This window comes from Papaver somniferum, chromosome 7, assembly GCF_003573695.1.
Source record: "Papaver somniferum cultivar HN1 chromosome 7, ASM357369v1, whole genome shotgun sequence".
In the NCBI taxonomy this organism is placed as follows: Eukaryota; Viridiplantae; Streptophyta; class Magnoliopsida; order Ranunculales; family Papaveraceae; genus Papaver; species Papaver somniferum.
Genome location: NC_039364.1, coordinates 253,718,083 through 253,746,004, shown reverse-complemented (window position 1 = coordinate 253,746,004; position 27,922 = coordinate 253,718,083). Strand labels below are relative to the sequence as shown.

The 27,922-nt window shown below is 32.2% G+C and overlaps 1 protein-coding gene across 1 annotated transcript in view; it reads right to left on the bottom strand.

The window, feature by feature from the left end:
• The window catches only part of LOC113296364, a 92,639-nt gene extending 88,015 nt beyond the window's left edge, over positions 1-4,624 (bottom strand). The window contains exons 1-2 of the mRNA XM_026544672.1: positions 4,585-4,624; positions 4,094-4,440 (exon numbers count right to left, since the gene is read on the bottom strand). Coding sequence (XP_026400457.1) covers positions 4,094-4,440; positions 4,585-4,624 — 387 coding nt within the window. The remainder of the gene's footprint in view (positions 1-4,093; positions 4,441-4,584) is intronic.
• Positions 4,625-27,922: the final 23,298 nt, after the last annotated feature.

Sequence of the window (27,922 nt, the reverse complement as noted above, 5' to 3'; positions counted from 1 at the left end):
AAAATAATCCAAATTCTAACAAATTTCATCTATTTGAATCAAATTGAAAGACAAAGCCAATACAAAAATAAAGAGTTCATAAAAATGTTGATTTTTTATAGTTAACTCAAAAAAGTCTACACACTTCGTTATAAGTCGGAAGTTGATTTCTGAGAATAAATTGTAAACTAGATAAACTCATCTTTAACAGAAAAGGTTTGAAAAATGTATTGTAATCACAATTAATATGTTCTAAAGCAGTACGTCTAGTAAAAATTGCAATTCTATGTATGTTGATTCAAGAATATATGAAGGTAGTCAAATTTCAAAATAGAAGAAGGACGAAAGGGCAAGCAAAACAAATCCAAATTCTAATAAATTTCATCTATCTTGAATCAAATAGAAAGGCAAAGCCAACACAGAAAGAAAGAGTTCATAAAAATGTTGAATTTTATATACATTAACTCAAAAAAGTCTACACACTTTGTTATAAGTCGGAAATTGATTTCTGAGACTAAATGGTAAACTAGATAAACTCATCTTTGATAGAAAAAGTTTGAATGTATTGTGATTACAATTAATATGTTCTAAGGCAATACGTCAAGTAAAAATTGCATTTCTATGTACGTTTATTCAAGAAAATACGAAATTAGGAAAATTTCACAATAGAAGAAGGATGAAAGACCAAGAAGAACTAATCCAAATCCTAACAAATTTCATATATCTTGAATCAAATAGAAAGACAAAACCATCACAGAAAAAGAAAGAGTTCATAAAAATGTTGAATTTTATATACGTTAACTCAGAAAAGTCTACACACTTCGTTATAAGTCCGAAATTGATTTCTGAGACTAAATTTTAAACTAGATAAACTCATCTTTAACAGAAAAAGTTTCAAAAATGTATTGTAATCACAAATAATATGTTCTAAGGCATTACGTCTAGTAAAAGTTGCATTTATATGTACGTTGATTCAAGAAAATATGAAGGAAGTCAAATTTCACAATGGAAGAAGAATGAAAGACCAACCATAACTAATCCAAATTCTAACAAATTTCATTTATTTGAATCAAATTGAAAGACAAAGCCAATACAAAAAGAAAGAGTTCATAAAAATGTTGAATTTTATATACGTTAACTCAAAAAAGTCTACACAATTCGTTATAAGTCCGAACTTGATTTCTGAGACTAAATTGTAGACTAGATAAACTCATCTTTAACAGAAAAAATTTGAAAAATGTATTGTAATTACAAATAATATGTTCTAAGGCATTACGCCTAGTAAAAATTGCATTTCTATGTACGTTGATTCAAGAAAATATGAAGGAAGTCAAATTTCACAATAGAAGAAGAATGAAAGACCAGCCATAACTAATCCAAATTCTAACAGATTTCATCTATTTGAATCAACTTGAAAGACAAAGCCAATACAAAAATAAAGAGTTCATAGAAATGTTGATTTTTTATACGTTAACTCAAAAAAGTCTACACACTTCGTTATAAGTCGGAAGTTGATTTCTGAGACTAAATTATAAAATAGACAAACTCATGTTTAACAGAAAAAGTTTGAAAAATGTATTGTAATCACAATTAATATGTTCTAAAGCAGTACGTCTAGTAAAAATTGCATTTCTATATACGTTGATTCAAGAATATATGAAGGAAGTCAAATTTCACAATATAATAAGGACGAAAGAGCAAGCAAAACTAATCCAATCCTAACAAATTTCATATATCTTGAATCAAATAGAAAGGCAAATCCAACAAAAAAAGTAAGAGTTCATGAAAATGTTGAATTTTATATACGTTAACTCAAAAAAGTCTACCCACTTCGTTATAAGTAGGAAATTGATTTCTTAGACTAAATGGTAAACTAGATAAACTCATCTTTAATATGAAAGGTTTGAAAAATGTATTGTGATTACAATTAATATAATCTAAGGGAATACGTCTAGTAAAAATTGCATTTATATGTACGTTGATTCAAGAAAATATGAAGGAAGGCAAATTTCACAATAGAAGAAGGATGAAAGACCATGCAAAATTAATCCAAATCCTAAAAAATTTCACCTATCTTAAATCAAATACAAAGACAAATCCAACACAAAAAGAAAGAGAAAAATGTTGAATTTTATATGCGTTAACTCAAAAAATTCTACACACTTCGTTATAAGTCGGAAATTGATTTCTGAGACTAAGTTGTAAACTAGATAAACTCATCTTTAACATAAAAAGTTTGAAAAATGTATTGTAATCACAAATAATATGTTCTAAGGCAATACGTCTAGTAAAAATTACATTTCTATGTACGTTGATTCAAGAAAATACGAAATTAGGAAAATTTCACAATAGAAGAAGGATGAAAGACCAAGAAGAACTAATCCAAATCCTAACAAATTTCATCTATCTAGAGTCAAATAGAAAGACAAAACCATCACAGAAAAAAAAGAGTTCATAAAAATGTTGAATTTTATATACGTTAACTCAGAAAAGTCTACACACTTCGTTATAAGTCCGAAATTGATATCTGAGACTAAATTGTAAACTAGATAAACTCATCTTTAACAGAAAAAGTTTCAAAAATGTATTGTAATCACAAATAATTTTTTCTAAGGCATCGCGTCTGGTAAAAATTGCATTTCTATGTACGTTGATTCAAGAAAATATGAAGGAAGTCAAATTTCACAACGGAAGAAGAATGAAAGATCAGCCATAACTAATCCAAATTCTAACAAATTTCATCTATTTGAATCAAATTGGAAGACAAAGCCAATACAAAAATAAAGAGTTCATAAAAATGTTGATTTTTTATACGTTAACTCAAAAAAGTTTACACACTTCGTTATAAGTCGGAAGTTGATTTCGGAGACTAAATTGTAAACTAGATAAACTCATCTTTAACAGAAAAAATTTGAAAAATATATTGTAATCATAATTAATATGTTCTAAGGCAGTACGTCTAGTAAAAATTACATTTCTATGTATGTTGATTCAAGAATATATGAGGGAAGTCAAATTTCACAATAGATGAAGGACGAAAGAGCAAGCAAAACTAATCCAAATCCTAACAAATTTCATCTATTTTGACTCAAATAGAAAGACAAAGCCAACACAAAAAGAAAGAGTTCATAAAAATTTTGAGTTTTATATACGTTAACTCAAAAAAGTTTACACACTTCGTTATAAGTCGGAAATTGATTTCTGAGACTAAATTGTAAAATAGATAAACTCATCTTTAACATATAAAGTTTGAAAAATGTATTGTAATCACAAATAATATGTTCTAAGGCAATACCTATAGTAAAAATTGCATTTCTATGTACGTTGATTCAAGAAAATACGAAATAAGGAAAATTTCACAATAGAAGAAGGATGAAAGACCAAGAAGAACTAATCCAAATCTTAACAAATTTCATCTATCTTGAATCAAATAGAAAGACAAAACCATCACAGGAAAAGAAAGAGTTCATAAAAATGTTGAATTTTATATACGTTAACTCAGAAATATCTACACACTTCGTTATAAGTCCGAAATTGATTTCTGAGACTAAATTGTAGACTAGATAAACTCATCTTTAACAGAAAAAATTTGAAAAATTTATTATAATAACAAATAATATGTTCTAAGGAATTACGTCTAGTAAATATTGCATTTCTATGTACGTTGATTCAAGAAAATATGAAGGCAGTCAAATTTCACAATAGAAGAAGAATGAAAGACCAGCCATAACTAATCCAAATTCTAACAAATTTAATCTATTTGAATCAACTTGAAAGACAAAGCCAATACAAAAATATAGAATTCATAAAAATGTTGATTTTTTATACTTTAACTCAAAAAAGTCTACACACTTCGTCATAAGTCGGAAATTGATTTCTGAGACTAGATTGTAAACTAGATAAACTCATCTGTAACATAAAAAGTTTGAAAAATGTATTGTAATCACAAATAATATGTTATAATGCAATACGTCTAATAAAAATTGCATTTCTATGTACGTGGATTCAAGAAAATACGAAATTAGGAAAATACGAAATTAGTAAAAGTAGTATAATCCTTCTCAAAAGGAGTAAAAGAGAAAGTACCTTTGCTAGGGGATTTCTTTCCTTTCACTTCAGTCCATTCATCTTTAGAAAAGCTCTGAGCAGCCATGTCTTCCTTATTTTTACGTAAAGCTATATCTTTCTGAGCTGCAATAGTATTTTTACAATGAATAAACTTCATCTGAGCCTCACGCAATTCAGCAGCAGATTTAGCTAGCTCCTTTTCCAACTGATTAGCATCAATAACGTCAGTAGGAGTGTTTTTAAGATTTATCAAATCAACCACGGACTGACCTGCATGGCCTGCATTGATAGAATCTGTACGTGCATTATCTTCTTCAACTGTAGCGCCAACAACTTCAGAAGTTTCTTTGTTCACGACTCTTATTTGGGTTTCCAACTCAGACACGGACTGAGCTGTAGAGATTTGGTTTATCCCGGACTGAGCTGTAGAGTTTTGGTTTAACCCGGACTTTGCATGGTCTGCATGAGCAGATTGTGTACGTGCAGCAAGCGCTTCCTTGGCTGCAATTTCGTTTTGCAATCTAAGCTGAGCCTCACAAACTCGATCATCCTCCTTCTCAACTGAAGCACCAACCATATTATCCTCCTTATTCTCCAGATTCAAAGACTTCTCCTCACCCTCATTAGTTTTAGCTGATTTTGCTTGCCAAACTTGGATTGTAGGTTTATGAACAATCTGTTTTTCCTTACCAGCAGCCTTCATGCTATTCTTCTTTTTGCATTCACCATCAACATGCCCAATAATATTACAAGATAAACATAATTTAGGTGAATTTGGTATATCAACATATTGCCAAATTTTTCTACCTCCTGCAGTGATAGAGATGCGGTCAGGAATATGCTTTGCAAAGTCTATATCTACTAAAACAGCTGCGAAGTGACCATATTCTAGATTTAGGGTTCTTTGATCCACCACAATTTCCAAGGATTTTCCCAATAGAAAGTAATGATCTCTCAGTCCATATCTCAATAGGGAGACCAAGAAAACATACCCAAACAGCTGCATGGGACGTTCTTTGTTTATCAGGATTAAAACCTGGGTACCAATCAATCAACCTCATAATTTGTTGATTGACAAACCACTTTTCAGCACGAATCTTCTCCTTGTCCAATTCTGAAGATAACATAATAACAAAGAATCCTTTGCTCATAGGTATAAACTTACACCTATTCTTAAGTTTCCATTGGTTTTCAAGGATTTTTTGAACCTCAACAAACTTTAAACCTGTAGCATCCAGCCTAGCTATGAAACTATATTGAAAAGGCTTGCACCCTTCCTGATAATAATCATTAGGAATGACAAGAGCTGGCTCACCCTCAACAAGAGTAGGGTTTGTTAACAAGGAAATATCAACTGAAGTTGGATTTAGGGTTTTACGTTCCCTAACTTTTTCAGCAAAAGAAACTGTTTTAGCATGGTTTTGATTTGAGATACTAGGAAGGTTATCTAAAGAATGAATCATCATGAATCAACGTATTGATTCTGATAATCCAAAAACGTAAAACTTGAAACCCTAAACGTGAAAAAACTTGGTTTTCCGAAATCGCCAAAAAGAGAAAAAACGGACATTCTCTTTCCTCTCGCCTTTTTTCAAACTTGTTCAAAGTGGGTCCTTTTGCGGATGAGTCGATGCAAACTGAAGTTGTGGTTAAAAACAAATTTCATGTTCTAGAATCTGAGTTAGGCCTTGATAATGTTGTTATTGAGGAGGAGGAGGAGGAGGATCATGTAGAATCTAGTGATTCAGATGTTAGTATGGGCTCTAAAACTTGGGGTGAGGTTGATGCTGACGTTTTAGCAAGGAAAAAAGCTAGGAAAGTTTCCAAACAGGCTGCTAATATAATAGCAAAGCGTTCTTTGCAATCTGATTCAAGTTTGGAATCTTCTCCCAGCAAGTCTATTGCGGAATCTCCAACCCGTGACATTCAAGCGGGGTTGGTTGATACTGTTTTTGATAAGAATAATATTTTGTCTAAGGAAGAATTAGAGGTGGCAAGCAATATTCAGTTGGAAGATGTGCGTGCTCAGTTCATTAGAAGTCCAGCTTTTAGACGAGAATATTTCAAAGAAAAGAGGGAGCAAAAGAAAAAATCTCCTAGTAAGTTGTCTCCTATTAAGCTTGTTCCTGGTAACATTTCCTCTGAGGATGAAGACGGAGAGTTTTTGGTGGATGAAGATGAAGATGTCTTGGGTAATTATGCTTTTGATACGGATATTATGGATGGAATTTTTTCTAAGAGCAAATCGTATAGAGTTGGTAGCAGCAGAAGTAAATTGAAAGAAGTTGGTTGTAGATATAGGTAGCTTCTTTTAATTTTATTTTTTGTGGTTATTACTTTTGTTATTTTTAATCGTTATTTTGTCCCCTTCGGTTTATGGGGGTAGGGAGAATTGTGCTCCAAATTTGTAATTCTTGTAATTACGTTTTTTTGCTTGATAAACCTTTTTGACCTAGCAAAAAAAAAAATAATCCAAATTCTAACAAATTTCATCTATTTGAATCAAATTGAAAGACAAAGCCAATACAAAAATAAAGAGTTCATAAAAATGTTGATTTTTTATAGTTAACTCAAAAAAGTCTACACACTTCGTTATAAGTCGGAAGTTGATTTCTGAGAATAAATTGTAAACTAGATAAACTCATCTTTAACAGAAAAAGTTTGAAAAATGTATTGTAATCACAATTAATATGTTCTAAAGCAGTACGTCTAGTAAAAATTGCATTTCTATGTATGTTGATTCAAGAATATATGAAGGTAGTCAAATTTCACAATAGAAGAAGGACGAAAGGGCAAGCAAAACAAATCCAAATTCTAATAAATTTCATCTATCTTGAATCAAATAGAAAGGCAAAGCCAACACAGAAAGAAAGAGTTCATAAAAATGTTGAATTTTATATACATTAACTCAAAAAAGTCTACACACTTTGTTATAAGTCGGAAATTGATTTCTGAGACTAAATGGTAAACTAGATAAACTCATCTTTAATAGAAAAAGTTTGAATGTATTGTGATTACAATTAATATGTTCTAAGGCAATACGTCAAGTAAAAATTGCATTTCTATGTACGTTTATTCAAGAAAATACGAAATTAGGAAAATTTCACAATAGAAGAAGGATGAAAGACCAAGAAGAATTAATCCAAATCCTAACAAATTTCATCTATCTTGAATCAAATAGAAAGACAAAACCATCACAGAAAAAGAAAGAGTTCATAAAAATGTTGAATTTTATATACGTTAACTCAGAAAAGTCTACACACTTCGTTATAAGTCCGAAATTGATTTCTGAGACTAAATTTTAAACTAGATAAACTCATCTTTAACAGAAAAAGTTTCAAAAATGTATTGTAATCACAAATAATATGTTCTAAGGCATTACGTCTAGTAAAAGTTGCATTTATATGTACGTTGATTCAAGAAAATATGAAGGAAGTCAAATTTCACAATGGAAGAAGAATGAAAGACCAGCCATAACTAATCCAAATTCTAACAAATTTCATTTATTTGAATCAAATTGAAAGACAAAGCCAATACAAAAAGAAAGAGTTCATAAAAATGTTGAATTTTATATACGTTAACTCAAAAAAGTCTACACAATTCGTTATAAGTCCGAACTTGATTTCTGAGACTAAATTGTAGACTAGATAAACTCATCTTTAACAGAAAAAATTTGAAAAATGTATTGTAATTACAAATAATATGTTCTAAGGCATTACGCCTAGTAAAAATTGCATTTCTATGTACGTTGATTCAAGAAAATATGAAGGAAGTCAAATTTCACAATAGAAGAAGAATGAAAGACCAGCCATAAATAATCCAAATTCTAACAAATTTCATCTATTTGAATCAACTTGAAAGACAAAGCCAATACAAAAATAAAGAGTTCATAGAAATGTTGATTTTTTATACGTTAACTCAAAAAAGTCTACACACTTCGTTATAAGTCGGAAGTTGATTTCTGAGACTAAATTATTAAATAGACAAACTCATGTTTAACAGAAAAAGTTTGAAAAATGTATTGTAATCACAATTAATATGTTCTAAAGCAGTACGTCTAGTAAAAATTGCATTACTATATACGTTGATTCAAGAATATATGAAGGAAGTCAAATTTCACAATATAATAAGGACGAAAGAGCAAGCAAAACTAATCCAATCCTAACAAATTTCATATATCTTGAATCAAATAGAAAGGCAAATCCAACAAAAAAAGTAAGAGTTCATGAAAATGTTGAATTTTATATACGTTAACTCAAAAAAGTCTACCCACTTCGTTATAAGTAGGAAATTGATTTCTTAGACTAAATGGTAAACTAGATAAACTCATCTTTAATATGAAAGGTTTGAAAAATGTATTGTGATTACAATTAATATAATCTAAGGGAATACGTCTAGTAAAAATTGCATTTATATGTACGTTGATTCAAGAAAATATGAAGGAAGGAAAATTTCACAATAGAAGAAGGATGAAAGACCATGCAAAATTAATCCAAATCCTAAAAAATTTCATCTATCTTAAATCAAATAGAAAGACAAAGCCAACACAAAAAGAAAGAGAAAAATGTTGAATTTTATATGCGTTAACTCAAAAAATTCTACACACTTCGTTATAAGTCGGAAATTGATTTCTGAGACTAAGTTGTAAACTAGATAAACTCATCTTTAACATAAAAAGTTTGAAAAATGTATTGTAATCACAAATAATATGTTCTAAGGCAATACGTCTAGTAAAAATTACATTTCTAAGTACGTTGATTCAAGAAAATACGAAATTAGGAAAATTTCACAATAGAAGAAGGATGAAAGACCAAGAAGAACTAATCCAAATCCTAACAAATTTCATCTATCTAGAGTCAAATAGAAAGACAAAACCATCACAGAAAAAAAAGAGTTCATAAAAATGTTGAATTTTATATACGTTAACTCAGAAAAGTCTACACACTTCGTTATAAGTCCGAAATTGATATCTGAGACTAAATTGTAAACTAGATAAACTCATCTTTAACAGAAAAAGTTTCAAAAATGTATTGTAATCACAAATAATTTGTTCTAAGGCATCGCGTCTAGTAAAAATTGCATTTCTATGTACGTTGATTCAAGAAAATATGAAGGAAGTCAAATTTCACAACGGAAGAAGAATGAAAGACCAGCCATAACTAATCCAAATTCTAACAAATTTCATCTATTTGAATCAAATTGGAAGACAAAGCCAATACAAAAATAAAGAGTTCATAAAAATGTTGATTTTTTATACGTTAACTCAAAAAAGTTTACACACTTCGTTATAAGTCGGAAGTTGATTTCGTAGACTAAATTGTAAACTAGATAAACTCATCTTTAACAGAAAAAATTTGAAAAATATATTGTAATCATAATTAATATGTTCTAAGGCAGTACGTCTAGTAAAAATTACATTTCTATGTATGTTGATTCAAGAATATATGAGGGAAGTCAAATTTCACAATAGATGAAGGACGAAAGAGCAAGCAAAACTAATCCAAATCCTAACAAATTTCATCTATTTTGACTCAAATAGAAAGACAAAGCCAACACAAAAAGAAAGAGTTCATAAAAATGTTGAGTTTTATATACGTTAACTCAAAAAAGTTTACACACTTTGTTATAAGTCGGAAATTGATTTCTGAGACTAAATTGTAAAATAGATAAACTCATCTTTAACATATAAAGTTTGAAAAATGTATTGTAATCACAAATAATATGTTCTAAGGCAATACCTATAGTAAAAATTGCATTTCTATGTACGTTGATTCAAGAAAATACGAAATAAGGAAAATTTCACAATAGAAGAAGGATGAAAGACCAAGAAGAACTAATCCAAATCTTAACAAATTTCATCTATCTTGAATCAAATAGAAAGACAAAACCATCACAGGAAAAGAAAGAGTTCATAAAAATGTTGAATTTTATATACGTTAACTCAGAAATGTCTACACACTTCGTTATAAGTCCGAAATTGATTTGTGAGACTAAATTGTAAACTAGATAAACTCATCTTTAACAGTTAAAGTTTCAAAAAAATATGAACGAAGTCAAATTTCACAATGGAAGAAGAATGAAAGACCAGACAAAACTAGTCCAAATTCTAACAAATTTCATCTATTTGAATCAAATTGAAAGTCAAAGCCAATACAAAAAGAAAGAGTTCATAAAAATGTTTAATTTTATATACGTTAACTCAAAAAAGTCTACATACTTCGTTATGAGTCCGAAATTGATTTCTGAGACTAAATTGTAGACTAGGTAAACTCATCTTTAACAGAAAAAATTTGAAGAATGTATTGTAATCACAAATAATATGTTCTAAGGCATTACGTCTAGTAAAAATTGCATTTCTATGTACGTTGATTCTAGAAAATATTAAGGAAGTCAAAGTTCACAATAGAAGAAGAATGAAAGACCAGACATAACTAATCCAAATTCTTACAAATTTCATCTATTTGAATCAACTTGAAAGACAAATCCAATACAAAAATAAAGAGTTCATAAAAATGTTGATTTTTTATACGTTAACTCAAAAAAGTCTACACACTTCGTTATAAGTCGGAAGTTGATTTCTGAGACTAAATTGTAAACTAGATAAACTCATGTTTAACAGAAAAAGTTTGAAAAATGTATTGTAATCACAAATAATATGTTCTAAGGCATTACGTCTAGTAAAAATTGCATTTCTATGTACGTTGATTCTAGAAAATATGTAGGAAGTCAAATTTCACAATAGAAGAAGAATGAAAGACCAGACATAACTAATCCAAATTCTTACAAATTTCATCTATTTGAATCAACTTGAAAGACAAAGCCAATACAAAAATAAAGAGTTCATAAAAATGTTGATTTTTTATACGTTAACTCAAAAAAAGTCTACATACTTCGTTATAAGTCCGAAATTGATTTCTGAGACTAAATTGTAGACTAGGTAAACTCATCTTTAACAGACAAAATTTGAAAAATGTATTGTAATCACAAATAATATGTTCTAAGGCATTACGTCTAGTAAAAATTGCATTTCTATGTACGTTGATTCTAGAAAATATGAAGGAAGTCAAATTTCACAATAGAAGAAGAATGAAAGACCAGACATAACTAATCCAAATTCTTACAAATTTCATCTATTTGAATCAACTTGAAAGACAAAGCCAATACAAAAATAAAGAGTTCATAAAAATGTTGATTTTTTATACGTTAACTCAAAAAAGTCTACACACTTCGTTATAAGTCGAAAGTTGATTTCTGAGACTAAATTGTAAACTAGATAAACTCATGTTTAACAGAAAAAGTTTGAAAAATGTATTGTAATCACAATTAATATGTTCTAAAGCAGTACGTCTAGTAAATATTGCATTTCTATGTACGTTGATTCAAGAATATATGAAGGAAGTCAAATTTCACAATATAAGAAGGACGAAAGAGCAAGCAAAACTAATCCCAATCCAAACAAATTTCATCTATCTTGAATCAAATAGAAAGGCAAAGCCAACACCAAAAGAAAGAGTACATAAAAATGTGGAATTTTATATACGTTAACTCAATAAAGTCTACACACTTCGTCATAAGTCGGAAATTTATTTCTGAGACTAAATTGTAAACTAGATAAACTCATCTTTAACATAAAAAGTTTGAAAAATGTATTGTAATCACAAATAATATGTTCTAAGGAAATACGTCTAGTAAAAATTGCATTTCTATGTACGTTGATTCAAGAAAATATGAAATTAGGAAAATTTCACAATAGATGAAAACCTGATTAAATTGTAAACTAGATAAACTCTTCTTTAATGTAAAAAGTTTGAAAAATGTATTATAATCACAAATAATATGTTCTAAGGCATTACGTCTAGTAAAAATTGCATTTCTAAGTACGTTGATTCAAGAAAATATGAAATTTGGAAAATTTCACAATAGAAGAAGGATAAAAGACCAAGAAGAACTAATCCAAATATCAACAAATTTCATCTATCTTGAAACAAATAGAAAGACAAAACCAAAACAAAAAGAAAGAGTTCATAAAAATATTGAATTTTATATACGTTAACTCAAAAAAGTCTACACACTTCGTTATAAGTCGGAATTGATTTCTGATTTCTGAGACTAAATTGTAAACTTGATAAACTCATCTTTAACACAAAAAGTTTGGATATGTTCTAAGGCATTACGTCTAGTAAAATTGCCTTTCTATGTACGTTGATTCAAGAAAATATGAAGGAAGTCAAATTTCACAATAGAAGAAAGATGAAAGACGCATAACTAATCCAAATCCTATCAAATTTCATCTATCTTGAATCAAATAGAAAGACAAAACCAACACAAAAAAAAGAGTTCATAAAAATGTTGAATTTTATATACGTTAACTCAAAAAAGTCACACACTTCGTTAAAAGTATGAAATTGGTTTCTGAGACTAAATTGTAAACTAGATAAACTCATCTTTAATATAAAAAGTTTGAAAAATGTATTATAATCACAAGTAATATGTTCTAAGGCATTACGTCTAGTAAAAATTGCATTTCTAAGTACGTTGATTCAAGAAAATATGAAATTAGGAAAATTTCACAATGGAAGAAAGATGAAAGACCATTCAGAACTAATCCAAATCCTAACAAATCTCATCTATCTTGAATCAATTAGAAAGACAAAGCCAACACAAAACGAAATAGTTCATAAATATTTTGAATTTTATATACGTTAACTGAAACAAGTCTACACACTTCGTTATAAGTCGGAAATTAATATATGAGACTAAACCGTTAACTAGATAAACTCATCTTTAACAGAAAAAGTTTGAAAAATGTATTGTAATCTTTTTTTTTGCTAGGTCAAAATGGTTTATTAAAGCAAAAAAAACGTAATTGCAAGAATTACAAAATGGGAGGCACTAGGCCTCCCCACCCCCATAAACCAAAGGGGCAAAAAAGCTGTAAAAACTTATAAAATAAGCTCCTAAAAAGTAAAAAATATCATAGAGAAGAAAACTAGAAAAATTATAATCGTTTTCGCCCCTTATTTCCAACTCTAAACTTCTTCTTCTTAGAAATGAGACCAGCAATTATTTCAGTCAAATCATAGCCTCCAGAAAGTTCCTTGTATTCATTTTCATAATCATCATAAGTTTTATCATAGTCATAATCCTCTTCATTTTCATCTGAAGCATAATTACCACCCGGAACAAGCTTAATAGGAGATTGAGCTTTCTTCTTTGTTGACATTTTATCCATTTGCTCTTTTTTTCCCTTGAAATTGTCATGTCTAAAGGCCGGATCTCTAATGAAATTAGCACGTACTTCATCAATCTGAATAGTACTTGCCTCCTCTAGTTCCTCCTTAGTCAAAATATTATCCATACCGAACAATGTATTTTAATCACAATTAATATGTTCTAAGGCAGTACGTCGAGTAAAAATTGCATTTCTATGTACGTTGATTCAAGAAAATATCAAGGAAGTCAAATTTCACAATAGAAGAAGGATGAAAGACCTTGCAGAACTAATCCAAATCCTTACAAATTTCATCTATCTTGAAGCAAATACAAAGACAAAGCCAACACAAAAAGAATGAGTTCATAAAAATGTTGAATTTTATATACGTTAACTCAAAAAAGTCTACACACTTCGTTATAAGTCGGAAATTGATTTCTGAGACTAAATTGTAAACTAGATAAACTCATCTTTAACATAAGAAGTTTGAAAAATGTATTGTAATCGCAAATAATATGTTCTAAGGCATTACGTCTAGTAAAAATTGTGTTTCTATGTACGTTGGTTTAAGAAAATACGAAATTAGGAAAATTTCACAATAGAAGAAGGATGAAAGACCAAGAAGAACTAATGCAAATCCTAACAAATTTCATCTATCTTGAATCAAATAGAAAAACAAAACCAACACAAAAAGAAAGAGTTCATAAAAATGTTGAATTTTATATACGTTAACTCAAAAAAGTCTACACACTTCGTTATAAGTCTGAAATTGATTTCTGAAACTAAATTGTAAACTAGATAAACTCATCTTTAACAGAAAATTATAGGATCTTATAGAGGTGGTTCTAGTAGAGGTTATTATAGAGGAGGGAACTCTACTGGTGGTAATTTCCATAATCCAACAATGTTTATAAGAGATGCTTCTGGTAGAGGATATGTCCAAAGTGATATGGTTGTTTGTAAGATTGTCGTTCCGCATGTCACACTGTTGTAACTTATAATCAAAGGTTTAATTTGAAAACACGAGGGTACCCAAATACACCACAATCTTTTTGTTTCAACCTATAAGTCCTTATACCAAGTGTGATCGTCTATGAACAAAATCCAGACAATACAACAACTTTGGTATTCACACTTTGTGTGATCGTCTATGGATACGAGATCGAGAGAATACGACAACAAGATAACTTGTGTGATTGACTATAGATGCAAGATCGAGACGATATGACAATCAAAGTTTGCTACTTGATAATAGGTTCGGTAATAACCAAACTCCATAGGATCACTATCAATTATAACGGAGTTAACGTAAGTGTATTTTATTTTATTATAATAAATGATAAAGTGGGGGTCTAACAACCAAACCTAATATTTCGCTTAACAATCTGTATGGACTAACTCCAATATACTTTTAAGAGAATCAACTAGACAGTTAGACTCAATCTTAATAAAAAGTATATCAAAGAGTTATATCTCAATTTCTCGATTCAATCCTTACTCAAACAAATAGGAATTTGCGAGCTTGATTGAATACAAGAGAAAACACTTGAACGGTACTAAAGACCAATGTTCAAGGATCAATCAATTTCAATCAACAACCAAAGGTTGGATTTACCAATTGATCGATTCAAACCACAACCTGTGATATTTCAATTTATACAAAAAAATATAATGCGGAAAAGAAATAACACAGATACCAGAAGTTTTGTTAACGAGGAAACCGCAAATGCAGAAAAACCTCGGGACCTAGTCCAGATTGAACACACACTGTATTAAGTCACTACAGACACTAGCCTACTACAAACTAACTTCGGTATAGACTGTAGTTGAACCCCAATCAATCTCACACTGATCCAAGGTACAATTGCGTTTCTTATGTCTCTGATCCCAGAAGGATACTACGCACTTGATTCCCTTAGCTGATCTCACCCACAACTAAGAGTTGCTACGACCCAAAGTCGAAGACTTTAATAAACAAATCTGTATCACACAGGAAAGTCTACAGTAATACATAAATCTATCTCCCACAGAAATACCTACGAGTTTTTTTTCGATTTTTGATAAATCAAGGTGAACATGAACCAATTGGTATATCGGACTTATATTCCCGAAGAACAGCCTAGAAATATCAATCACTTCACAATAATCTTAATCGACTAGAGAAACTAGATATTGTGGAATCACAAACGATGAGACGTCATAGAAATTAATCTCAAGCCAATCTTACGATTGTACTCAGTCACGATAGAAACAGCAAGACCATATCACGCAACTACAGAGAAAATAGTTGGGCCTGGCTTCACAATCCCAACGAAGTCTTCAAGTCGTTAACCTACAGGGTCTTGATAGAAACCTAAGGTTAAAGGAGAATCGACTCTAGCTTATACAACTAGTATCACACATGAGGAGTGGGGATTAGATTTCGCAGTTGCTACAGTTCTCCTTTATATAGTCTTCAAATCAGGGTTTGCAATCAATGTCACCTTGGTAACAAAGCATTTAATATTCACCGTTAGATGAAAACCTGATTAGATTCAAGCTAATATCTTTCAACTGTTAGATCGAACTTAGCTTGTTATACACAAATGAAATGTAACTTCATTTAGGTTTGAGCAACCGTACCTGAACGTGTACACCTAGTTGGTTCAACAATAGTTAACCAATGGTTAGCCATATGAGCACTTTCATATCAACCTTATTCATCTTCACCATAACTAGTTCAAATGACTCAAAAGAACTACTTAGAGAGTTGTTCAATTGCTTAGATCTCATAGATGTATATAAGACATAATCGAGGTAAAAACAGTTTTAATTCACTCGAATCGATTCATGAACATTATAGCCACGGTTTGCAAAGATTGGATTCCTTAATTTATAAATGTCTTAGTCCATGAATAAACCGTTTTTAGAAAACAACCCACTTAAGTATGCATACGGGTACGCATACTTAAGAACCCATACTGATCTTTTTTTCAGTTCACAAACTCCAGCAGAAATTCACGGGATGTGAACTTCCGACAGTATGCGTACATGTACGCGGACTTAGCTCCGGTCATCCTAAACCAGTAAAGTACGCATACTTTGGTTCAAGGATTTTGGACTTACACAAGTATGAGTTCACATACAATGTTTATATCCAAACAAGGTTATATAATCTAAACTCTCATTTCAATCATTGAAACATTCTTAGAGGATGTTATATAGTTGTTATTCACAAACTATTTTTCATCAAAGCGATTTTCAAGAGATTGAAATAATCAACATGATTATCGTCACGAGTAAAGATGAACTTGGCCAAAGCGAAAGCTTACCAACACATATTTCGATAAATAGATAAGCGAGATAAACTCGGCTCGAATTAACAAATGTGTATAATCGAAGTCTATATAGCAATACGACTTTTGTCTCAAGACAGGAGACAGAGTAGATAGACTTTTGAGTGATAGATAAGCTCAAGTCTCTACATACCTTTTTGTCGAATAAAGGTCCACCAGTTCCTTGAGTAGTTCTTCGTCTTTGCATGATGAACGCCATGGAGTCTAGAGCTCAACTACACTTTCTATCCTAGTCCAAGACTTAGCTATAAGTATACTAGAAATCAAGACTTATAGTTTTGGCAACTAAACTTGACAAACAAGCTTGAGATAGCAACGCTTATGAGTTCGACCGAGCAGTGCTCTAATAATCTCCCCCTTTGTCAATTTTAGTGACAAAACTATCAATATATATGGAATACAAAATAAATAAACTTTGCAGCTTCTCATCCACATGTTTGGTCTCCTTGGTTCTTCAACATTACTCGAAATCTTTGTCACTTCCAAGTACTCCAATGATTCCAAAGATATTGAATGCAACATCATCGTTGTTGAAGATCCGTAGCCATAACAATGAGAAAACAAAAGATCTCAATCATTGTTACACAGTGTCATAGTATTATTACACAGTATCAAATTTCGATTGTATCACAACTTCGACAACAATATTATGGTGATATGTATCACTCCCCCTAAGACAATACTTCATCTCACATGAAAACTACTCCCTCTTACATAATGAACCGAAAACCATATGTAATTGTAGTGTGAACTACACATTAATTCTCCCCCTTTTTGTCAATAAAATTGGTAAAGGTACGAAAACTAGTGGGATCCTAATGAAATTTCCATAGAGACACTTCATGACCAAAAGAAAGTACATATCAACTTTTTAGATGCAATCATATAGTCGAAACTAAATGCATTCATCAATGAGTTTATAAAGATACAAGATAACCCTTATAATATTCCACAGCCGCACTCCCCACAAAGATTTGGCAATTAAGCTCAAGTTCAATTAAGAACTCTCCCCTATAAAATGTCATTCCCGAAAGAACAACAAGAGCGGCCTTACTTTCACAAGAAAGGAAGGATTTCTTTGGACATTAACAAATTACATAAGAACATGGATTTGTATCCAAAAATCTCAATTAAACTAACCACAATAGAACCTATGATTAATCTAATCGGAAACGCTCACATAAGAGAACTTACGGAGCCGCACAGTATTACATAAAAATTATGGATCAGGGAAGGTCAATACTGCAGAATAAACAAAGATTCATTCTATTCTTCATCATCATTTGCACAATGACATTTAATAGACTTAATCTTTGTAACCAAAAACTCATCCTATCTTTTATCAATAATGACATAATAGGCTTATCTTTTGTTTGTCAAAACTTCATTCAATCTTTTATCAATACATGCATATCGACATATGAAAGACTTAACTTTTGACCACGTATGGGATAATCATAGTTCATGGACGCAAACACAAATATCCCATAACAAGTTGCAATATATGAAATCATAAAGATTAATACTGCAAAATCATCTTCCAAATAAACTTTAGAATTTAAACAAATAAATCTAAAAACATTGAAGATGAAAAACGTTGGACATAGCTATGCGTAATCACAATAAAGGGTATTCCAAACCCTAGTTATCCTTCTTAAAAACACAAGAATAAAATTCTCATAAGAAGTTTCCTAGACATAAGAAAATCAACAAGCTAATAAACAAAGAAAGACTCCTACTACCAAAACCAAACAAGAACTAAAATCAAATAGACGTTTCGAAATCCTCATGAGCCTTGAGGCCTTTGAGCTTTTGGTTGACAACACCACTGGATCTTCAGAGAAGATATCCTCATTGAGAAGTTCTTTAACATGTGTCTTTATGAGACCAAGGCCAAAAGGTAACCTTTTTCAACTCAGTTCTCAACACATCAAGACTCTTCAGAGTATCAACGAGTTGCAGTTTTGCATCCTCAAAGTTTTGAAGAAAATCATGAACCACTTCAGCAGAAATCATATCCTCATTCTCAATATCCTGATGTGTATAGGCATAGTAACATGAGGCATTGGGTTGATATTCTTCTACTAAAGTTCTTTTCCTCCTCCCTTTGGACTCGAAACCAATACCTTTATCAAGAAAACCTCTTGCAAAATCACCAGAGTGTGACGATGAAGAGGAAGACATTCTTGACCAATCACAACAAATCCCAGAGTATCCGTACGTGACTTATGGATTATTGATTAATCTAAAGATAGTAAAGGGTTAGGATATCCGTGTAATTGTTGAATAACCCCGATACAAGTAGAAAATGTGAAACCTTGCAGAGGGATTCTATGGAGCAATCACGTGTAGAAACAACACTAGAAAGTGGACCTTGCGCTAAGAGTCTAACTACTAGGATTAACCTAAGTCACAAAAAATAAAGCATTCGATCAAGATACACCTTAAGTGCGCTACTACTTGGTGGTTTGGACGAATAGACTCTGGTATTCGAGCGCTTCGGTACCCAGTGACCTAAGGACTTTACAGAATAGCACTGCGCTAGCTGCTTTTCTACGGTTGGTGATAATCTATTATTAATGACGAATAGATGAATATATTAACTCGTTGACGGTTTATATACGAAGAAGGATTCCTCGATCATATCTCTCTCTATTGAGTATAATACAATTTTATTTGCGTTGACTATTTATATGTCTGCTGCTGAAATGTCAGGCCTTTATGGCATCCCACCACTGGTGGATACCCTGGGAAGACTGTTCGGGGAACAGTAATGGTTTGTTTACCGGAATAACTCTGACAACAAGATTAAGAATCATTTGAAGAAAGAAAAAGAAGACTGTTCGGGGAACAACAGTGGTTTTTTTACCGGAATAACTACAACAACTAGATTAAGGATCTAGAATTTAAGTTTGAAGATTTTGAGCGAGAAAATGCTAGATATTTGTGGTTGAGAATGACGTAAGTATAATTGCGAATTTTTGTGCATGGTTTTAATTATTGTATTTGTTGCATTTGTTTTTTTTTTTTTTGCGATGCACTCTATTATTTTTGGAAACTTCCTACTGGGTCGTGGTTTGCTCACCCCTTTTCCTCCCTTTCCACAGAGTATGAAAGACTAGCTGACAAAGAAATTGTTATACAACATGGGATTTGGGTATTGCATTTGGATTTAAGCGAGGTGTTGGTTTGTTTTAGTTAATCTTTTGTTTATGTAATAATAATTATTTTATAATTTGTAATTTTAAAAGTAACATTAATTTTATTTAATAAAAGTTTATTTGAGTTTGAATTTTACATTTAATTTGTTAAATTATTTAAAATAAAAAAATCTTGTCTTACACGAGTGGCGGTCCAGAAATTTGGACTTGCTAGCTGGATCGGACCCGACCCACAAGGTCGAATCCGTGTCCGATGGAAGTCCGAAAATCCGGGCTGTCACAAGGATAGTTTTCTCGGGTTTCCTGGGAAAGATTGAAGAGAGATTTTCATGGAGTTTTTCACGGGATCGTACGGTTATTGGCATTCTTTACCAAAACAGGGAAGTTGGGGGATTTATTCATGGAAAGTAAGAAGATTTCTCAAAACAAAGTAGATGATAATATATCGGGTATTTTTCTGTTTCAATATGTGGAAGTTACGTGGAAGGATAGAAAGAAGAGATTCTATGAAGATTTGGTTAGGGTCTTGAGAGAGTTTTGGAGGCTTGGATAACTCAGTTTACGCATAGAAGAAAAAGGAAAGGCAGAAAAGTCCGTGACTTGCAGAGAAGAGAACGGGGAAGGTAACTGAAATCTTTCTCGAAATATCTTCACCTGTAGAGTATATATAAGTTGTTTCGAGTCTCAGAGATGATGGTCGAGAGTTTGGGGGTGAAGCAAAGGAGACGTCGGAGCTGCAGGAGAAGTTGCAGAGTATCTTCTCTGCTGGTGAAGAAGAAGACGAGCTGAAGGAATTGGATCGCTCAACTCAGTTGCTGATCCAGAGGACAGTCGTAGAAACCGTGACCTATACTTTCAAACTCAATAACTTTGTAAAAAAATTTCCAACAATTATTTTGAGTTCGCAACAGTTCTGTTAGGGTTCTCTGTAACAGTGGGTTCTGTAACAATTATAATTTTTACAAACACACTGCTTTATACCTTTTTTTCAATAAAACACCTTTTTGAGCTATGGATTATTATTTTGAGCGTGTTTTCACCATGAAGAGCTAAAACCCAACACTGGGATGACGGAGGAAGCCATTCTCTACGCGTGTGGTAAATCTATTTAATTCCTTTATGACTTTTGCACTATTTTAAATTGATTCATGATTTTTCTTAATTGATTGTGATTTTGTTTGATGACGTAGGATTGGTCTTAGTATTTTTGATACGTCATACTTGTGATTTACAGTTAATCTTTTATAAAATCTACCTGGCAAAGAATAAAGAGTCAATATTTATTATGTTATGAGCTATAATTTTCTGGAATTAACAGTTGAATCACATGAATATGAGAATTGGTGGAATCCCGAGTCCTCGTAATCTCTCGATATCATGACAATGTTATGAATATAGTCTCTTTACTTTTAGTGTTTTTCTATTATTAAGTCTTAAATCAAACCTTTACGAGTCCGAGAATCGATACTCTTTTTTTACCACTATCTATAATCACATCAATTTTTGGTGCCGCCGATGCGGAATTGTTTTTAGGTTAGGTCTTAGATTTTTATTTTTTTATTTTTTTAGGTTATTTATATTATTTTTTATTTTTTTTAGATTTTACTTGGGTATTTTTGTTTTTGGTGTGCAGGTTTTGCTTGAAGCTAAAAGTGGAAAGTTGGACTTGCCTAATAAAGTTCAGAAAATCCGAGATTTTTATCTATTTTTGCTAGTTTTTATTTTCTTTATTTCGGACTTGTATATATTGTTTATTTGTATTTATTTTTTATAAAAGAAAAAAAACACGTCCACACACCAGTTGCATCGTCAGACTACCGATTTTAGGAAAACTCGTGGATTAGTAAGCTGAACCCATGCCTTGGGCCTTATGGGAGTTACCAGCTGAAAGTCCACAAACCTCAGCCTTGTACCTTTGACCAGTCTTTGACTGTAGGTATATTTTGTTGTAATCTGGGCTTACCCATTTTAGTCAACCTTGCATTTGCACGTGCACAATATAATGTCGAGCTGGTATTACAATATCCAATACAATGAACATCCGTTTAAGTTTTGAAATGGACATTACTACTTTGACCATAATGTGAATAGTAGTTGGGAACATCAACCTTTTCAAGGTTATGGTTCATTCCAGGGTGAGCCCAATTACTACTCGCACACTCATCAGTCATATGAGCAAAACAATCCTTCTATTTCTCTAGAAGAGGCTCTCAAGAGTCATTCCTTATTTATGAAGGAAACCTTTAATATTCCAGACGAGTCCCTAGATCAGTCAAAGATGTCTCTAGAAGAGTCTCTCAAGCGATTTATTGAGAATACAAATAGGATTGTGGAAAAACTGTCTCAAGATAGTCTTAATTTCCAATATAGTTGAAAAAGCGGGGGTCTAACAACCACACCCAATATTTCGCTTAGCAATCTATATGGAAAAATTCCAATATACTTTTAAGAGAATCAACTAGACAGTCAGGCTCAATCTTATAAAAAGTATATCAAAGACATATATCTCAATTTCTCGATTCAATACTTACTCAAGCAAATAGAAATCTGCGAGTCTAATTGAATACTAGAGAAATTAACTTGAACGGTACCAAAGACCAATGTTCAAGTATCAATCAATTTCAATCAACAAACAAAGGTTGGATTTACCAATTGATCGATTTAACGCACAACCTGTGATATTTCAATTATATAACAAAATATAATGCGGAAAAGAAACAACACAGACACCAGAAGTTTTGTTAATGAGGAAACCGCAAATGCAGAAAACCCAGGGACGTAGTCCAGATTGAACACACACTGTATTAAGCCGCTACATACACTAGCCTACTACAAACTAACTTCGGTCTGGACTGTAATTGAACCCCAATCAATCTCACACTGATCCAAGGTACAGTTGCGCTCATTGGGTCTCTGATCCCAGCAGGATACTACACACTTGATTCCCTTAGTTGATCTCACCCACAACTAAGAGTTTCTATGACCCAAAGTCGAAGACTTTAAATAAGAAAATCTGTATCACACAGAAAAGTCTATAGTAATAGATAAATCTGTCTCCCACATAAATTCCTACGAGTTTTTTTCCGTCTTTTGATAAATCAAGGTGAACAGGAACCAATCGATAACCCGGACTTATATTCCCGAAGACCAGCCTAGAATTATCAATCACCTCACAATAATCTAAATCGTATGATGGCGAAACTAGATATTGTGGAATCACAAATGATAAGACGAAGATGTTTGTGACTACTTTTCTATCTTGCCTATTGGAGAAATTAATCTCGAGCCAATCTTACAATTGTACTCAATACGATAGAAACAGCAAGATTAGATCACGCAACTACAGAGAAATAGTTGGGTATGGCTTCACAATCCCAATGAAGTTTTCAAGTCGTTAACCTACAGGGTCTCGAGAACAAACCTAAGGTTAAAGGAGAATCGACTCTAGCTTATACAACTAGTATCACACAGGAGGTGTGGGGATTAGGTTAGTCGCTAGAGTTCTCCTTTATATAGTCTTCAAATCAGGGTTTGCAATCAATGCTACCTTGGTAACAAAAACCTGATTAAATTCAAGCTAATATCTTTCAACCGTTAGATCGAACTTAGCTTGTTATACACAAATGAAATGCACGTTCCGTACCTAAACGTGTACACCTAGCTGGTTCAACGGTAGTTAACCAAATGGTTAGCCATATGAGCACTTTCATATCAACCATATTGATGTTCACCATAACTAGTTTAAATGACTCAAAGAACTAGTTAGAGGGTTGTTCAATTGATTAGATCTTATAGAAGTATACAAGACACAGTCGAAGCAAAATTGGTTTTCATTTACTTGAATCGATTCATGAATATTATAGCCACGGTTTGCAAATTGCATTTCTTATATATAAATGTTTTAGTTCATGAACAAACCAATTTTAGAAAGTAACACACTTAAGTATGCGTACGGGTATGTGTACTTAAGTAACTAGATTTGAGTTTTTTTGGTTTTGAAACTCAGTAGAAATTCACAGACATGAACTTTCCGCTAGTATGCGTACGGGTACGCATACTTTGGTAACCGGATTGAGTTGGTTTTGATTTCCAAACTCAACAGAAATTCACAGTCGTGAACTTCCGTCAGTATGCGTACGGTACGCATACTTACCCAGTCTGCATAAACCATTTAATAGACACACAAGTATGCATACATTTGGTTCTCGGTCTTGGACTTATACACTAATGTGCGAACACACTATATGTTTATATCCAAAGATGGTTACATATTCTAAACTCTCATTTCAATCATTGTAATATTTTAGAGAACGTTATATAGTTGTTGTTCACAAACTATTTTTCGTCAAAGTGATTTTCAAGTAATTGAAACTAATATGACTTTCGTCACTAGTAAAGATGAACTTGGCCAAAGCGAAAGCTTACCAACACATATTTCGAGAAATAGATAAGCGAGATAAACTCGTCTCGTAATAGCAAATGTGTATAATCGAAGAGTAGAGTAGATAGACTTTTGAGTGATAGATAGGTTCAAGTCTCCACATACCTTTTAGTCGATGAAATTCCACCAGTTCCTTGAGTAGTTCTTCATCTTTGTATGATGAACGTCGTGGAGTCCAGAGCTCATTTACACTTTCTATCCTAGTACGATACTTAGCTATAAGTAGACTAGAAATCAAGACTCATAGTTTTGGAAACTAAACTTGACAAACAAGCTTGAGATAGCAATGCTTGCGAGTTCGACCGAGCAGTGCTCTAACAATCTCCCCCTTTGTCAATTTTAGTGACAAAACTACCAATACATATGGAATACAAAATAAATAAACTTTGCAGCTTCTCTTCCACATGCATGATCTCATTGATTCTTCAACATTACTCGAAATCTTCATCATCTCCAAATACTCTAATGATTCCAAAGGTTGTAAGTTCAGCATCATCGTTGTTGAAAATCCGTAGCCACAACAATGAGAAAACAAAATCTCTCAATCATTGTTACATAGTGTCATAGTATTATTACAAAACATCAAAGTTCAATTGTATCACAACTTCGAGAACAATACTATGGTAATATGTATCACTCCCCCTTAGTCAACACTCCATCTCACATGGAAACCACTCCCCCTTACATAATGATCCAAAAACCATATGTATTTATAGTGTGAACTACACATTAATTCTCCCCCTTTTTGTCAATAAAATTGGCAAAGGTACGAAACTAGTGGGATCCTAATGAAATTTCCATAGAGACATTTCATGACCAAAATAAAGCACATATCAACATTTTAGATACAATCATATAGCCGAAACTAAATGCATTCATCAAGGAGTTTATAAAGATATAAGATAACCCCTATAATATTCCATAGCCGCACTCCCCACAAAGATTTGGAAATTAAGCACAAGTTCAATTAAGAACTCTCCCCCATAAAATGTGATTCTCGAAAGAACAACAAGATTACTTTCAAGAAGAAAAGAAGGATTTCTTTGGACAACACAAATCACATAAGAATATGAAGTTGTATCCAAAAGCTCAATTAAATTAGCCACAAGAGAACCCATGATTAATTTAATCGGAAATGCTCAACATAAGAAAACTTACGTAGCCACATAGTATATAAAAAAAATGGATCAGGGAAGATCAATACTGCGGAATAGACAAGGATTCATTCCATTTTCCGTCATTATTTGCACAATGACATACAATAGACATAGTCCTTGTAAACAAAAGTTTTATCCTTTCTTCCATCAAATAATGACATAAAGGCTTTAACTGTTATAAGTCAAAAAGTTCATTCAATCTTTTATCAATACTTGCATATCGACATACGAAAGACTTAACTTTTGACCACGTATGGGACAATCATAGTTCACGGACGCTAACACACATATCCCATAAGAATTTGCAATATATAAAACCATAAAGATTTATACTGCAAAAATCATCTTCCAAACAAACTTTAGAATTTAAGCAAATAAATCTAAAAACATTGAAGATGAAAAACGTTGGACATAGCTATGTGTAATCACAATAATGCCTATTTCAACCTCTAGTTATTCTTCCTAAAACACAAGAATAAAATTCTCATAAGAAGATTTCCTAGACATATATAAGAATCAAGTTTCTTTGATAACATCATACCTTTGAAATGGTCCATCATAAAAGGTATCACTGATATCCTTGATTCTTTTGACCGTAGAGACTCCATGTTCGTGAGTGAGAACATTAACTTTTCGATCAACAATGCGGGCAAGATGCCTAGCTTTGACACAGTCCATGATGAGCTTTTTCTGATTCCTGATCAAGATGTTTTGATTATCAAGAATTTTGGCTTGTCCATCAATTAGCTGATTTATTTGCAGTTGAAGATTTGCAAACTCGACCTTAGAGTCATTCTGAAAAAGAATTAAATCCTTGACAGATTTTCCAACCCAGGAGTTGTACTCTTTCCTTTCAATCATCCTTTTCAAGACAAGTTCTTGAACAGAATCGCATCCTTTAGCGTCTTCTTCCATCTCAAGATTCACAACTTCTTGAGGTCTTGAGGAGTTTTCCATATCCCTTTTTTTATAGTAGGGAAGGCAAAACAATATAAGGTATATATATGATTTCAAGCAAGAGAGATTCTCCCTTGTTGTGGACACCCTAAACTCCCAAGAGAGACACGCACGTTCGTGGACTGGTTGTAAATAACGGAACAGAAGAGATTCGAAAAGAATAAAATACCTCTGTTTTCCTATATCCCTCATCATCATAAAATTGAGGTACATAGCACCAAGGAGTCAATTGACTCTACTTTCGCATCAAGAGAAAACAGAATAGTCAAACATAATACAAATGAAAAACTACAATAGACTTGAGTATCTCCCAAGAGTCATTCTTGCATCCCTCAAGTTAGATACCTAAGATTAGGCAGTCAAGTGAGATGAAATCCCACTATGAGAATTGAGAGATGAGTTGTAAATTCCATCTGAAGGTTTGAACCTGGTATTCCTTACCTTCTTTCGGTTATTTTTTATTCCATAAGGATTCAATATAACCTTGTCAAGTGATCCATCAGAAATATTTTTTCTGAGGATTAAGTCTAGGACTTCTAGAAATAGGTTCTGAGGATTGGAAGAGATAAGTTTCCACCATCTAGACTTGGATTTACCAGACTTATTCTCATAAATATTGGGAATGTGTATTTTTGTGGTGTAAGAATTTGCACCATTCGAGATGAGTGACCATTGAAATCTATTTTATGAGAATCCTGTTTTTCTGCAGGGAAGAAATCCATTGTAGTGGTCATTAGAGAGTTTACTCTATTGACAGTGAAAATAAGTAGATTTTGAAGATTAGAAATCTGTTTCTTTCTAGCAATACAATGATGAACATAGTGATTCTTTTCCCCACAGAAGGAATAGGTTCGTGGAGGAGAAACATTGACAGGAGCTTGTATTAAATTCATGGCCCTATTAGAAGATTGCAAGTCATGTAAACACTTCTTAGCAGAAACTTCCTTTGAAGAACATCTCTTCATGTACTGTAACTCTGTCTGAGAATTGATCATCGGTACAGAAGAATTTCTCATTAAGACAGAGTTTTCCTTTTTCAAGGATTTGCAGATCTTGGGCTAGAATAAGGGATGTATCTAGTTTCTTTTTTCAACACGAAGTCTGTTAAGATCAGATGAATGTGTCCCAATCAAACGTTTTTCTCTAATTGAGCCTTCTTTAACAATATTATCAAGAACACTAATCTTTTCACGCTAAAGGGTAGTTTCTTGAAAGAGTTTTTCGATATTGTTGGAGAAGGATTCAATGATACTATAGAGTTACCGTTCTCGACCAAGAGACTTGTCAAATTCATCAATGAGCTGAGCATGATTATGAAAATCAATAGCCACAGAAGATTTTTTTGAGATTCTGGTGATATCCCTTTCAGCTTTCGACAAAATGTCAAGTGTCCCAATTGAGGGAATGTTATCAATATTAGATAAAACAACCTTTCTACCTCGGGATTCAGAAGAATCAACTAAGGAGTTATCATTAGAGGACATTTTGGTGTGCTCAATAGCAAGAGATAATCTTTCGTCCACAGACACAAATTGCTACAAACACAGACTTATAAGGTCTTTAAATGTGTTTGCCTGCTCTGATACCAATTGAAAAAGCGGGGGTCTAACAAC